Source organism: Rhineura floridana, chromosome 7, assembly GCF_030035675.1.
Source record: "Rhineura floridana isolate rRhiFlo1 chromosome 7, rRhiFlo1.hap2, whole genome shotgun sequence".
Taxonomy (NCBI): Eukaryota; Metazoa; Chordata; class Lepidosauria; order Squamata; family Rhineuridae; genus Rhineura; species Rhineura floridana.
This window is the reverse complement of record NC_084486.1, coordinates 84,865,915-84,877,930: the sequence shown is the minus strand read 5'-3', so window position 1 is coordinate 84,877,930 and position 12,016 is coordinate 84,865,915. Positions and strand designations below refer to the sequence as shown.

Genomic DNA, 12,016 nt, shown 5'->3' with positions numbered 1-12,016 from the left:
TAAAAAGTTTTCCGTACATGGTATATGACACCAGTCCAATTATCACATATCACATCAACAAACTGTTGGCAGGGCTGCTCCAACAGGAGTACATACTTACATCTCTGGTGGAGTTGCCCACAGGTTCAGGTGTGCTGGATGGCGATCAGTTAGGAAATGGTAAATATAACAATAGAAAATACAATTATGGATCCTGGCTTATGTTTATTGTCATTTTATCTAGGTATTAATATGGACCTGAAATTTTAAATTTTATTGTCTTTTGTTGATGGAGGCTTGCCAATTCATTGTACAAAAATGGAGAACTTTAGATGGTCTAGATTTGTCATTATGGTACAGAAATATCTGGCATATTGCAGCGATGGAAAAAATATCTAATGAACTTCATCAATTCCAGGGGAAAGATAAAACACAAGCATTTACTACCATCTGTTGGAAATTTATTGAATATTCATCCGAATATGATTTACAACATAATCTGCCAACAGCTACAAAAATTATTGGATTACATAATTTATTTATTTGCACTGTTGTAATGGGAAATATATAAAGTTGTTCGGCTTGGGGGGGATAGTTGTTTTTGTGGTATTGTTACCTGTTTACTGTTGTTTTCTTCTATATCAATACAATTTTCAAAAAAAAAGTGAGGTATCTTCAAACAAAACTGCAGATAAGTAATTCTGCCAGATCTGGAAGTGTCAGAAAGGCATCCTAAAGAGACCAACCAAGGAGAATAATCTCCATCTTTACCTTCCTATTTAGAGCAATCTCCAATCTACCTATTGTGAAGGCTTAGGAGTACAAATCAGAAAACTTTCCTTTGCGAACAGATTTAAGATTTGGGTTTTTGCACCAGTATGTCTGAAGTCAACCATATCATAAAGCCTTTTTCAAGTCCTGTCCTCCTTTGTGGAAACCATTTTGGTAAGGCAGTGAAGATCCAATAGTCTGTCAAATCTGAACCCCTTTCTCAGGCAGAATACAAGGGTTGGTGTACTTGTGGAATCCTTACTATGACTAATAAAAAGTGCCAATATGAAGGGATCTAATAGCCTGCTCTGCATTGGGGGTGAGGGGTATGGCAGTGCAGGGAGAAGAGGTAAGCAGGTACCACATTAAATGCAAAGTACTGCAAACTTTTCTGCTAAATGGCTAGTTTAAAACACTGCTCATCCTTTCTAAATTATGTAGGATTCACTGCCGAATGAAGTGTAACTGAAGAAACGTTCTATACGCCTGCTCTCTACTTATCAGCATTGTAACATAGTACCAGAGCGGCCAATTCCTGGAAAGCCACAGAGAAAGGTGTAATATTGGCTTAAACTGGAAAGGCTGAACACGTTCCTTGGATTTAGCAAGAGATCCATAGAACCATAGAGAGGGTACGTGTGTGTAGGTAGAACATGGGCAATCTAAAAGAATTAGCTAGAGATAAAAACTAATTAAAGTTCACATCTAATAGGGCTTCAGGATTAGCAATCTACAATGTAACATCAAATACAACACACCTTACCTGAAACATCCACTTTAAAATGGGGACAGGACAAGATGAACTATGGTATGCAGACATAAGTAAGCCTTCAATGATTACAAAAAGTTGCTGTGTCACTCCTGATCTGCAGAAAGAACCACCAAGAATCACTTCCATGTTTTCAAGGTTTAATATATGTATTAAAAACTCTGAGATTCAAAAAACCTAACTCAAAACAGTAAAAGCTATCAGACTGAAACAGGGGCTCTAAATGGCAAATTATAGCCTCGTATGTGGGACTCACAGAAAACCCTTGTGCAAGCATAGGAGGAGGGCCAGCTACTGCTACCTTTGTGAAAATATAGGGCACCCCCTAAGCCAAATCAGATGCAAGAGTAATTAGGCTTATTGAAAAGTGTTACATTATATTTTTCCATGATCAAATAGTAACCTGATCACTTAATGAGCAACACAAATTTGACTGACATTCCATTATGTGTGTAACTTCTGCTTCCAAAACTTGTGTAATAGGAGACTCCCACAGACTAATAAGGATAGCATGCATACACTAGAAGCAGATAACCTTCCAGGATTTTGGCAAACTACTAAATAGCATACATAACTATCCACATGGATAACATTTTACTAGCATGATATTTTAAGAACAAAGACATTGTTTTGTCAAAATCTACCCTTACCCAAGAAGATATTTTTCAATAGGGTTTTGGGGATGAAATCCAGAGTTCCTCAAATCAAGGTTATGCTGACTGAAGATTTTCCCAGCATGTGCTACTTGAAATATATTTTCTCCTGGGTGCTGGTCAGGAATAGCATCACTAATTACTGAAAATCTCTCTAAAAATGCTCTGTAACACAAAATCACATCTGTAAAAATATAATCCTTAAGGAACAGTTATCCCGCAAATTTATCCATTTCAGGCTAGTGTGGCCAACATAGTACCCTCCAGATATTGTTGGACTCCAACTGCCATCAGCCCCAGCCAGCATAGCCAATGGTCAGACACAATGGGAGCTGCAGTACACAGACCCCTATCCTTCACATGACACACGGTTAGGTGATTGGGAACAAACTATGGCAAATCTTGGACTCACATGGTATGACTCCCCTCTCCTCCTTTGTGCAGGAGAGAAGGAGAATGAAAGCTCCACTTTTACTCTAGAATAATCCATGTAACTAGGGTTACTTCTTAACTCACGGACTTAGGATAGTTAAACCAAATTCAGAATTCTGTTTTGTTTAAAACAAAAACAAAGAAACTCAAAAACCACAATTCCCCAGAGTCAGCATCCAAAGCAGAATTATGGTTTGTTCTAAAATGAAAATTTTCACTCTCATCATCTCACACAGAAAGGAGGGAACAACATGAGCCAGAGGCTTGCTGTGCTTGTTCTCAATCACCAGGACAGTAAATTATCTGAACCAGGCCACTGCTTCACAATCAGGTATACAGAATATAAATGAATGGACCCCAAAGAGATATTAAAGGAAACTATTAGAAAGATAAAAGGGGAAGATTACAGTGGTCAATGAGACAGTATTCATTGAGTGCAACCACATGAGAAAGCAAACAGATTAATTAGAAGACCTGTGTTCAGCAGACAGTTCACCATCATTAGATTCTTCTTCATATTGACAATTTATTTCAGCTCCCTGTTTGACGTGCTGTAGCTCTTGCTCTAGTTCATCTATCCTGCAATGGAGATAAGTGTGCTGAAAAAGAACCTTGGTTTCTGGTTATAACAGCATGCATTTCCTCCCTTGTAATCAGGTGCCTGGTATTTCTGTTATTAGAGTTAGAAAAAGCAACCAAGAGCAAATTCCTAAAATTCACTGACAGGTACTTTTTTCTATTAGTTTATTCATGAGAAATCAATGGTACCATATGCATTCTATGTAAAAACTCTGCAACACAGTAAGCCGGGGTAGACAACATGGTGTCCACCAGATGCTTTGGACTATAATGCACATCAATCCCAGCCTACCATAGCCAGTGGTGGGAATGAACCATTGGTTCTCACATGAAAGGTGATTTTACTGGATGCCAGTCCATCACATGGGTTAACCTGCTATCTTGTGTCCAAGGACAGGAAATGCATTGTAGCTTTGAGGAAGTAGTCAGCTGTCGCTGACTTGTAGAAGCCAGTTCATTTTCAGACAAGTCCTCTGGGTGATATGACATGCAAGAGAAGAGGAAGACAAAAACACAGAAACAAAACCAAGGCCAAAAGCAACAAGCAACAAGCAAGTGACAGCATGCCTCTTGGCCACCTATGAAGGTTACATCCTTATGTGGATGTTTGGTTAACCTAAGTGCCTGAAGCGCTTGAAGAGAGGCAAGGATCGCTTGAATTTTTTTCTTTTTAAATAAAGGAAAAAACATTTTGTACCATAGTAAGGGGAAGCTATATGCAAACACCTACAAAACATCTACTCGACAAGAAAGGGAAGACTGTACTTTAATAAGGGGAAACTATATATGAATACATGCATGATATGAAGTTAGCAGCTATGCCCTGATGGAACTGGGAGGGCCATGATGGACCGGCATCCAGTAAAATTACCTTTCAGGTGAGAACCAATGTTTCATTTTTCCCTGGATGCCAGCCCACCACATGGGACATATCAAAGCTGTCCCAGCCGGGTGGGTCAGGGCAAGCCAGCTAAATTAATGATACTGCCTGCTACAGTATCCTCCTTCCAAAGAAGGTCTCCACAGATGTGTAGTGGTCTATCTTGTAGTGTCTGATAAAAGAGTATGGAGAAGACCAGTTAGCTGCTCTACAAACGCCCATCAAGGGTGCATTAGTTGTGAAGGTGGCCATGGTCAAGGCCAACCTTGTTGAGTACACCTTGACTCCTTCAGGTGGCAAGAGCATAAGGGCTTTGTATGCCAATTGGATGTATGTTCTTAGCCACCGGGCCAGAGTCACTGCTGGCGCCTTCTTGCCTAGTGACCTAGTATGTGTTCCCTGAGAGACTTGGTCCAGTTGATACAGGTCTTGAGGGCCTGTCTGACATCCAGGCAGTGCAGATTCTTCTCCAACAAGTGTGCCGGTTTGGGCAGGGTTTGAGCAGAGTAGCTCCTGCCCACTGTGGAAGCTCATATTTACCTTGGGGACGAAGAGAGGGTCTGTTCTGAGGGCTGCCTGGTACTTGTGGCAACTGCAGGGGTGGGGAGCTGTGAAGAGGGCCCCCAGCTGTGAGATGCGCCTGGCCATAGTGATGGCAATGAGAAAGGGGACCTTGTACAACATGCCTAGAGAGCTATGGTGCTTGGAGGCACAAATGAGGGCTGTTGCAATGTATGTCGGACCTTCTGTAGAGCCCATGACAGGAGCAGTGGACAACTGGGGGATGTGAAGCAGTCACACCCTTTAAAGTGACTTATCAGCAGCTGGGTGCTGACTGGGTGGTTGGATGTGGCGAGGACTAACAAGATGGTCAGTATCTGCCTCCATAGTGTACTGACCTTCAGCCCTAGCTGGAGGCCCTTATTCAAGAAGTCCAGTATATGCTGGATGGTGGCCCTATAGGAGCAGATGCACCTAGTATGACACCAACAGGCAAAGCCTTTCCAGTTCGCCTGGTGAATCCTGGTCTTTCACATTCAAGGATGACACTTTTGACTGCCATGCCTAGTCAACAGGTCACGTAAAATGGGACCTGGCTACATTTTATTCAGCAATGTATTTGTTGCTCCTTAGACATCCACAAGCCATTGCAGCTAAGCAAGCTTTTAAACACTGTTGTTTCAAGTGCTCATCCATGCTTGGTGTCAGAAGAGGCGGCAAATACGTCCCTCCGAGGCCATTGGATATTTTTTAAACTTGTTATTAGTGAGCACACCAGACTAATTAAAAAGGTGTCTTTGTTGGATCAATGTCAATGAGGCAGCATATGCCTTTGGACTTTTATAAAGTTGCCATGGCTTGGCTGAGTTTAAAAAGGTAAAGGTGTCCCCGACCACAGATGGATGGAAGGCTGAATGGACCTTGTGAGGCGTCCTTCCCTGGCTCTCCCTGTCAGGTTCCTACCTGCTCGTGGTTACTGCCTGTCTCTAGGCACCACCAGGGACTCCACCAGTCCGGACCGCTCTCTCTTATGATTTCTCTCCCCGCTCTAGCACAGATCTCAACAGATCCCCCTGCTAGGCAACCACCAGTAACGTCCCAATACTAGTATTCCCAGAGACTCTGAATACTGGTATTGTTATTCTCTTCACCGCTGCCACCATTTGTTACAGTTCCCCTTCAGCCTTGGTCATTACCTTACCCTCCCTTCTGGTCTGTGAAACCCCAGCCAAGGATCAGGCCTTTGGTAAACCAAATTAAGTATTTATTACAGATAACAAAACTAACAAGATTAACAGGATTTCTTCTTAAGGCACATAAGCATATGGTTTTACTCAATACTAATCCGAACTCCACCTCCCTCCTTCTTCACTCTCTCCTGACAAACAACTCTCTCAAACCCCACCAAGCAATCCACTCTTTCTCTTCTCCCCCCTATTCCACAATTTACCACCTCACATTCACCCAGATTTACCTGTCATCCTTTCATTTATACTGTCAGCCATTTTAGACATTCAGCCAATCATCAAGCATTCTATTGCCCATTCACTCTCCCTCCTCTTTCACTACTTACCATGTATACTCTAAACAACCAACACTTACCATATATACACTAATATATAGGAACATCACATTTCCCCCCCCCCCTTAAACAACGGCAGAGTATTATTCCTGTTCCAGGATTTATACGTCGCGTTAACAAATAAAAGTCTCTATGGGGAAAATGTCTTTCTTTGTTCCTCTGTCTGGTCACGTCACTGCAGTCCCAGCCACTTGCCTGGAAAGTCCATCGGCCAGTACACTGTCCTTGCCTTTGATGAACTGGAAGTCCACTTGATAGTCCTGTAGGGCCCAGGACCACCTCTGCAGCATAGTGTTATGGTTTTTCATAGTCTGCAACCATAACAAGGCCCGATGATCCGTAGTCACTGTGAATCTTCGTCCCCACACGTATGGGCGCAACTTGTTCAGTCCCCACACGACCGCTAGGCACTCCTTCTGGACCGACGAATAGTTCTTCTCCCTTGGCGTCAGCTTGCGACTCAGGTACGCCACTGGATGTCTAGTGCCTTCTCTCTCCTGCAGCAAGACAACTCGCAGCGCGAGGTCTGACGCATCTGTAGCCACGATGAATGGTTGCTCATAGTCTGGTGCTATTAATATGGGTCCTTGGCACAAGGCTTGCTTCAGCAGATCAAAAGCCTTCTGACATTCATCCGTCCATACCACACGCTCAGAACACTTCTTCTTGGTCAATTCATGCAAGGGGGTTGCTATTTCCCCAAAATTTCTCACAAACTTCCTATAAAATCCAGCCACACCCAGAAATGCCCTTACTTGTTTTTTGGTTAAGGGGATCGGCCACGCTTGTATTGCCTCCACCTTGCTCCATAAGGGGGTGATTTTCCCACTCCCCACCTTATGTCCTAAATAGATTACTTCCTTTAGTCCAAACTGGCATTTCTTAGCTTTTATTGTGAGGCCTGCTTTTCTTAAGGCCTCCAATACTGTTGTCAGGTGTTGGACATGCTCAGGCACCGACTTGCTAAAAATGGCCACGTCATCGATATAGGCCAATGCAAAATCTGACATGCCTCGCAACACACTATTGATTAGCCTCTGAAATGAACTTGGTGAGTTCCTTAGTCCCATGGGTAAGGTCACAAACTCATATAACCCATCTGGTGTACTGAAGGCAGTTTTGGCTCTGGATTGCTCGTCTAGTTCCATTTGCCAAAATCCTTTACAGAGATCTAGTGTAGAGATAATGGTTGCTGCCCCCAATAACTCTAACATAGCGTCTACCCCAGGCATAGGATACGCATCTGGGACAGTAATTTTATTGATTAGCCGATAATCAATGCAAAACCTTGTCGTTCCATCTTTTTTCGGAACCAGGACAATACTTGAGGCCCAGGGACTGATGGATTCCCTGATCACTCCTAATTCCAGCATCTCTTCCACCTCCTTTTTGATCTCATTCAAAACTTTCCCATTCGCACGGTACGGAACAGATCTGATTGGGGCATGATCTCCAGTATCAATGGAATGTATAACTATACTGGTTCGGCCAGGTTTGTTGCTAAAGAGATTCCTATAGGTTTTCAAAACTCTCAGAATCTCTTCTTTTACTTCCTCCTCTACCTCCTCTGACCATTCCACTTGATCGACCCCTCCTTTGTCTTTGCTTTCCTGTACCAAATCTGGAAGTTCAGGCCCACTTCCCTCAGGGAATAAGGTAACTTGCAACACCTGTGCATCCCTGGTATGGTAAGGCTTCAACATATTTACATGAACCACTTTGCTTTTGTTTAATTGGTCTGTGGTGATTACATATGTCACTGTGTCAAGCCTTTCTCTGATGGTATATGGTCCTTCCCAGTTAGCCTGTAATTTGTCATGTTTCCTGGGTATGAACGCCATAACCATATCTCCCACATCATACACACGTTCTCTGGCTGTTCTGTCATACCAGTAACTTTGCTTCTCCTGTGCATGACTCAAATTCTCTTTCACTACTTCCATCATTGATGTTAATTTATTGCGGAATTCCAATACAAAATCTACTACAGAAGTTTTGTACTCTCCCAGAGTTCCTTCCCATGAATTTTTTAGCAGTTCCAAAGGTCCCCTCACTTTTCTAGTGAACATGAGTTCAAAGGGTGAGAAGCCTGTTGACTCCTGAGGGACTTCTCTGTATGCAAATAAGAAGCATCCCAACCGTTCATCCCAGTCTTGTGGGTGATCTTGAACATAGCTTCTGATCATGCCCTTCAAAACTCCATTGAATCTCTCAGTTAGCCCATTAGTGGCGGGATGGTAAGTAGTGGTCTTTAGATGTTTTAGACCACAACATTTCCACATACATTGCATCACTTCTCCCATGAATACACTGCCTTGATCTGTCAGCACTTCATGAGGGAAACCCAGCCTCATAAAGATTTTTAATAAAGCCTCTGCCACTACAGGAGCTTCTACAGATCTCTGTGCTTCTGCGTCTGGGTACCTGGTGGCAAAATCCACCACCACCACTAGATATTTCTTGCCATGCCTTGTGGGTTTGGAAAAAGGGCCCACCAAATCTATTCCCACTCTATAAAAGGGTTGTCCAATTATAGGAAGGGGCTTTAAGGGTGCCTTGGTCTTTACTCCACTCTTTCCCACCTTTTGGCATATTCCACAAGACAGACAATGTTGTTTTACATCCTTGGAGATACTTGGCCAATAATAATGTGCAGCCAATCTCCTCTTGGTTTTTTTTATTCCCAGATGTCCTGCACATGGGACATCGTGGGCTACCTCTAGCAATCTGGTTCTGTATTTGCTAGGTACTATCAATTGCTTCACTGGTTCACATTCGTCCTTTCTCTCAGCAGGCATCCACAGTCTATATAAAATCCCATTCTCACACACAGCTTGATTCCTCAGTTTGTCAGTGAAAGGAATCTGTTGGGTCAGCGCTTGTTCCTTTATCTGCTTCAGACTTATATCTTTATGCAGCTCTTCCCTGAATTGCTCTGCTTCTTCCCTGAATTGCTCTGCTTCTTCCCCAGAGACCACTTGATAGTTTGTCTTCTTCAGCAGGCCTGCTAGTGGTTGCTATGGTGACCTGAGGCTGGTTAACAGATTCCACCCTGTTTGTTTCAGCCCCCCTTAATATGGCTTCTTTTTCTCTGCCAAGTTGCTGTCTGGTCACTACATAGATCTTTCCTTGGGCGCCCATTACATCCCTTCCCAGTATTACTGGTTCTTGTTGCTGGGCATTAATGCCTACTTTATATCGGCCCTCTCGGCCTCTCCACGTCATATCCACCAGGGCCACAGGCAAACTTTCTGGGTGACCTCTCACTCCTTGGATAGTCACAGTTTCCTGAGGTAATATTACCTCAGATTTTATTAAATCTGGCCTCAGTAATGTATGAGCGGCACCAGTGTCAAGCAATGCCCAATAAGTTGCCCCTTGTACACTCACTTCCTCTCTCAGACTTGAATCAAGGTCTGTTACTTCTGTCCAGTTTATCTGGCAAAACTGAACCTTTTTCGCTGCTTCTAAAGCCTTGGGCTCTGTTTTCACTGCCCTTGTCTGAGCAGGATTACTAATGGGGTTGGCAACCTCACATTGAAAACGCAGGTGCCCTGGTCTACTACATTTGTAGCATAATTTCTCCTCACTTTTAGGGTACACAGATCCACTCTGGGGTGTCCTGTGCCCTTCAGATTTTAATGGAGGACTCACTCGCTGTGGTACCACACCCCTTCTGCCAGCACTATATGGTCTGGGTTTAAACTCTCTTGATGTTTTCCCCACCTAGTTCTACTAGAGGCAAAGTGATCCGCCATCTCTGCGGCCTCCTGCACAGATGTAGGGGAACGGTCTTTGACCAGGAGCCTTATTTCTGGTGGTAACTGATGGTATAATTGATCCAGTATCATGAGGCTTTTCACCTCTTCCACTGACTGAGCTTTGGCACTACTCATCCACTTTCCAAATATATCCATCAACTTTGCTCCCAGTTCCACAAAAGACCTCCCTGTCTGTATCTGGCAATTTCTGAAAAGCTTTCTAAAATAATCAGGCCCTAGTCTGAATCTTTTAAACACTGCTTCTTTGAATTCAGCATAGGTGACGGGCTTGTCTGAGGGGAAATATTGGTATACCTCAGCCAATTCCCCTTTAATCAGGTTTGATAAATACTGCATGTATTTATCTTCAGGTAGCCCCCACAACTGAGCTGCTTTTTCAAAGGTGCTGAGGTAAATTTGAGGATCTTGACCAGGCTCATAGACAGCAAAGTCCTTTGGAGTAATTTTGATTTTTGCTCCATCTCTCTCTTTCCTTGTCTCCTCAGAGTGAAATTTCTCTCTATCAAATTTTAACTTTTCTACTTGTAATTCAGCATCCAATGCTCGTTGCTTCTCCCTCTCCTCAAACCCTAATCTCATTCTCTCAATTTCCAACTCCCTCTGTTTTTCCTTCTCTGCACCTTCCATCCTCAATCTCTCAGCTTCCATCTTCAATCTCTCAGCTTCCAACTCCCTCTGCTTGTCTTTTTCCTCAGCCTCCCATCTTAACTTCTCTCTCAAGTACTCTATATAAGCGGGATTGCTTAAATATCCTTCTGGGGTCTCTTCTCTGACAGGTTGTTTTTGCTGGGCAGTTGCAAATCCTATAAGTGCTACCCTCAATTCATCTACCCCTTTACCCTCGTGAGGTAAATTGAATGTTATGCACTTCTCCACCAGCTCCTCTCTTTTCATTTTTATGTATTCAGCCATGGTGTTTGAGTTCACTCACTCTTTGCCACACACTCTTTGCCAGTCACTCTCACAAGAAATCTTGTTTTGTTATTTCTGTTTGCCACACAACTATTAGGGATTGTCTAGTATTCGTATCTCACTGCTACAGCCAACACCTGTGACGTAGTCTCCTTTGTCACCACGTGTCTTTGGGACTCTCTTTGGTTCGTATCTGGATTCTCTGTTGTTCGTATCCCACCGCTACTGACACAACATGTGAGGCGTCCTTCCCTGGCTCTCCCTGTCAGGTTCCTACCTGCTCGTGGTTACTGCCTGTCTCTAGGCACCACCAGGGACTCCACCAGTCCAGACCGCTCTCTCTTATGATTTCTCTCCCCGCTCTAGCACAGATCTCAACAGATCCCCCTGCTAGGCAACCACCAGTAACGTCCCAATACTAGTATTCCCAGAGACTCTGAATACTGGTATTGTTATTCTCTTCACCGCTGCCACCATTTGTTACAGTTCCCCTTCAGCCTTGGTCATTACCTTACCCTCCCTTCTGGTCTGTGAAACCCCAGCCAAGGATCAGGCCTTTGGTAAACCAAATTAAGTATTTATTACAGATAACAAAACTAACAAGATTAACAGGATTTCTTCTTAAGGCACATAAGCATATGGTTTTACTCAATACTAATCCGAACTCCACCTCCCTCCTGGTAAACCCCACCAAGCAATCCACTCTTTCTCTTCTCCCCCCAGATTCCACAATTCACCACCTCACATTCACCCAGATTTACCTGTCATCCTTTCATTTATACTGTCAGCCATTTTAAACATTCAGCCAATCATCAAGCATTCTATTGCCCATTCACTCCCCCTCCTCTTTCACTACTTACCATGTATACTCTAAACAACCAGCACTTACCATATATACACTAATATATAGGAACATCACAGACCTCGACCCCTTTTACCAGAGATTCGACTTCCTCCTTCCGTTGGAATCGGACTCCGGCCGTAAGCAGAGCTTCGACTGCGTTACCGCCGCTTACCTCTCTGCGTCACGGAGAATCTCTTGGCTGGGGTTATGTGATGCCATTTGCCGTCCTCTGCCTGACAATGAAGTTGAGTAGTTTTACTCAATTTACACGGCAGACTCCCTGACTGAGGTGCTCGAGGTGGTCTCGGGTGTGTGGTGGAGTGGAACAGGGA

General features: G+C 43.6%; 1 protein-coding gene across 2 annotated transcripts in view; it reads right to left on the bottom strand.

Moving 5' to 3' along the window:
* SLF2 (SMC5-SMC6 complex localization factor 2) overlaps positions 1-12,016 on the bottom strand; it is a 62,167-nt gene that overhangs the window by 18,996 nt on the left and 31,155 nt on the right. For both annotated transcript variants that reach the window (XM_061636174.1, XM_061636175.1), the window contains exons 7-9: positions 3,079-3,183; positions 2,170-2,337; positions 1,514-1,616 (exon numbers count right to left, since the gene is read on the bottom strand). In XM_061636174.1, the coding sequence (XP_061492158.1) occupies positions 1,514-1,616; positions 2,170-2,337; positions 3,079-3,183 (376 nt within the window). The remainder of the gene's footprint in view (positions 1-1,513; positions 1,617-2,169; positions 2,338-3,078; positions 3,184-12,016) is intronic.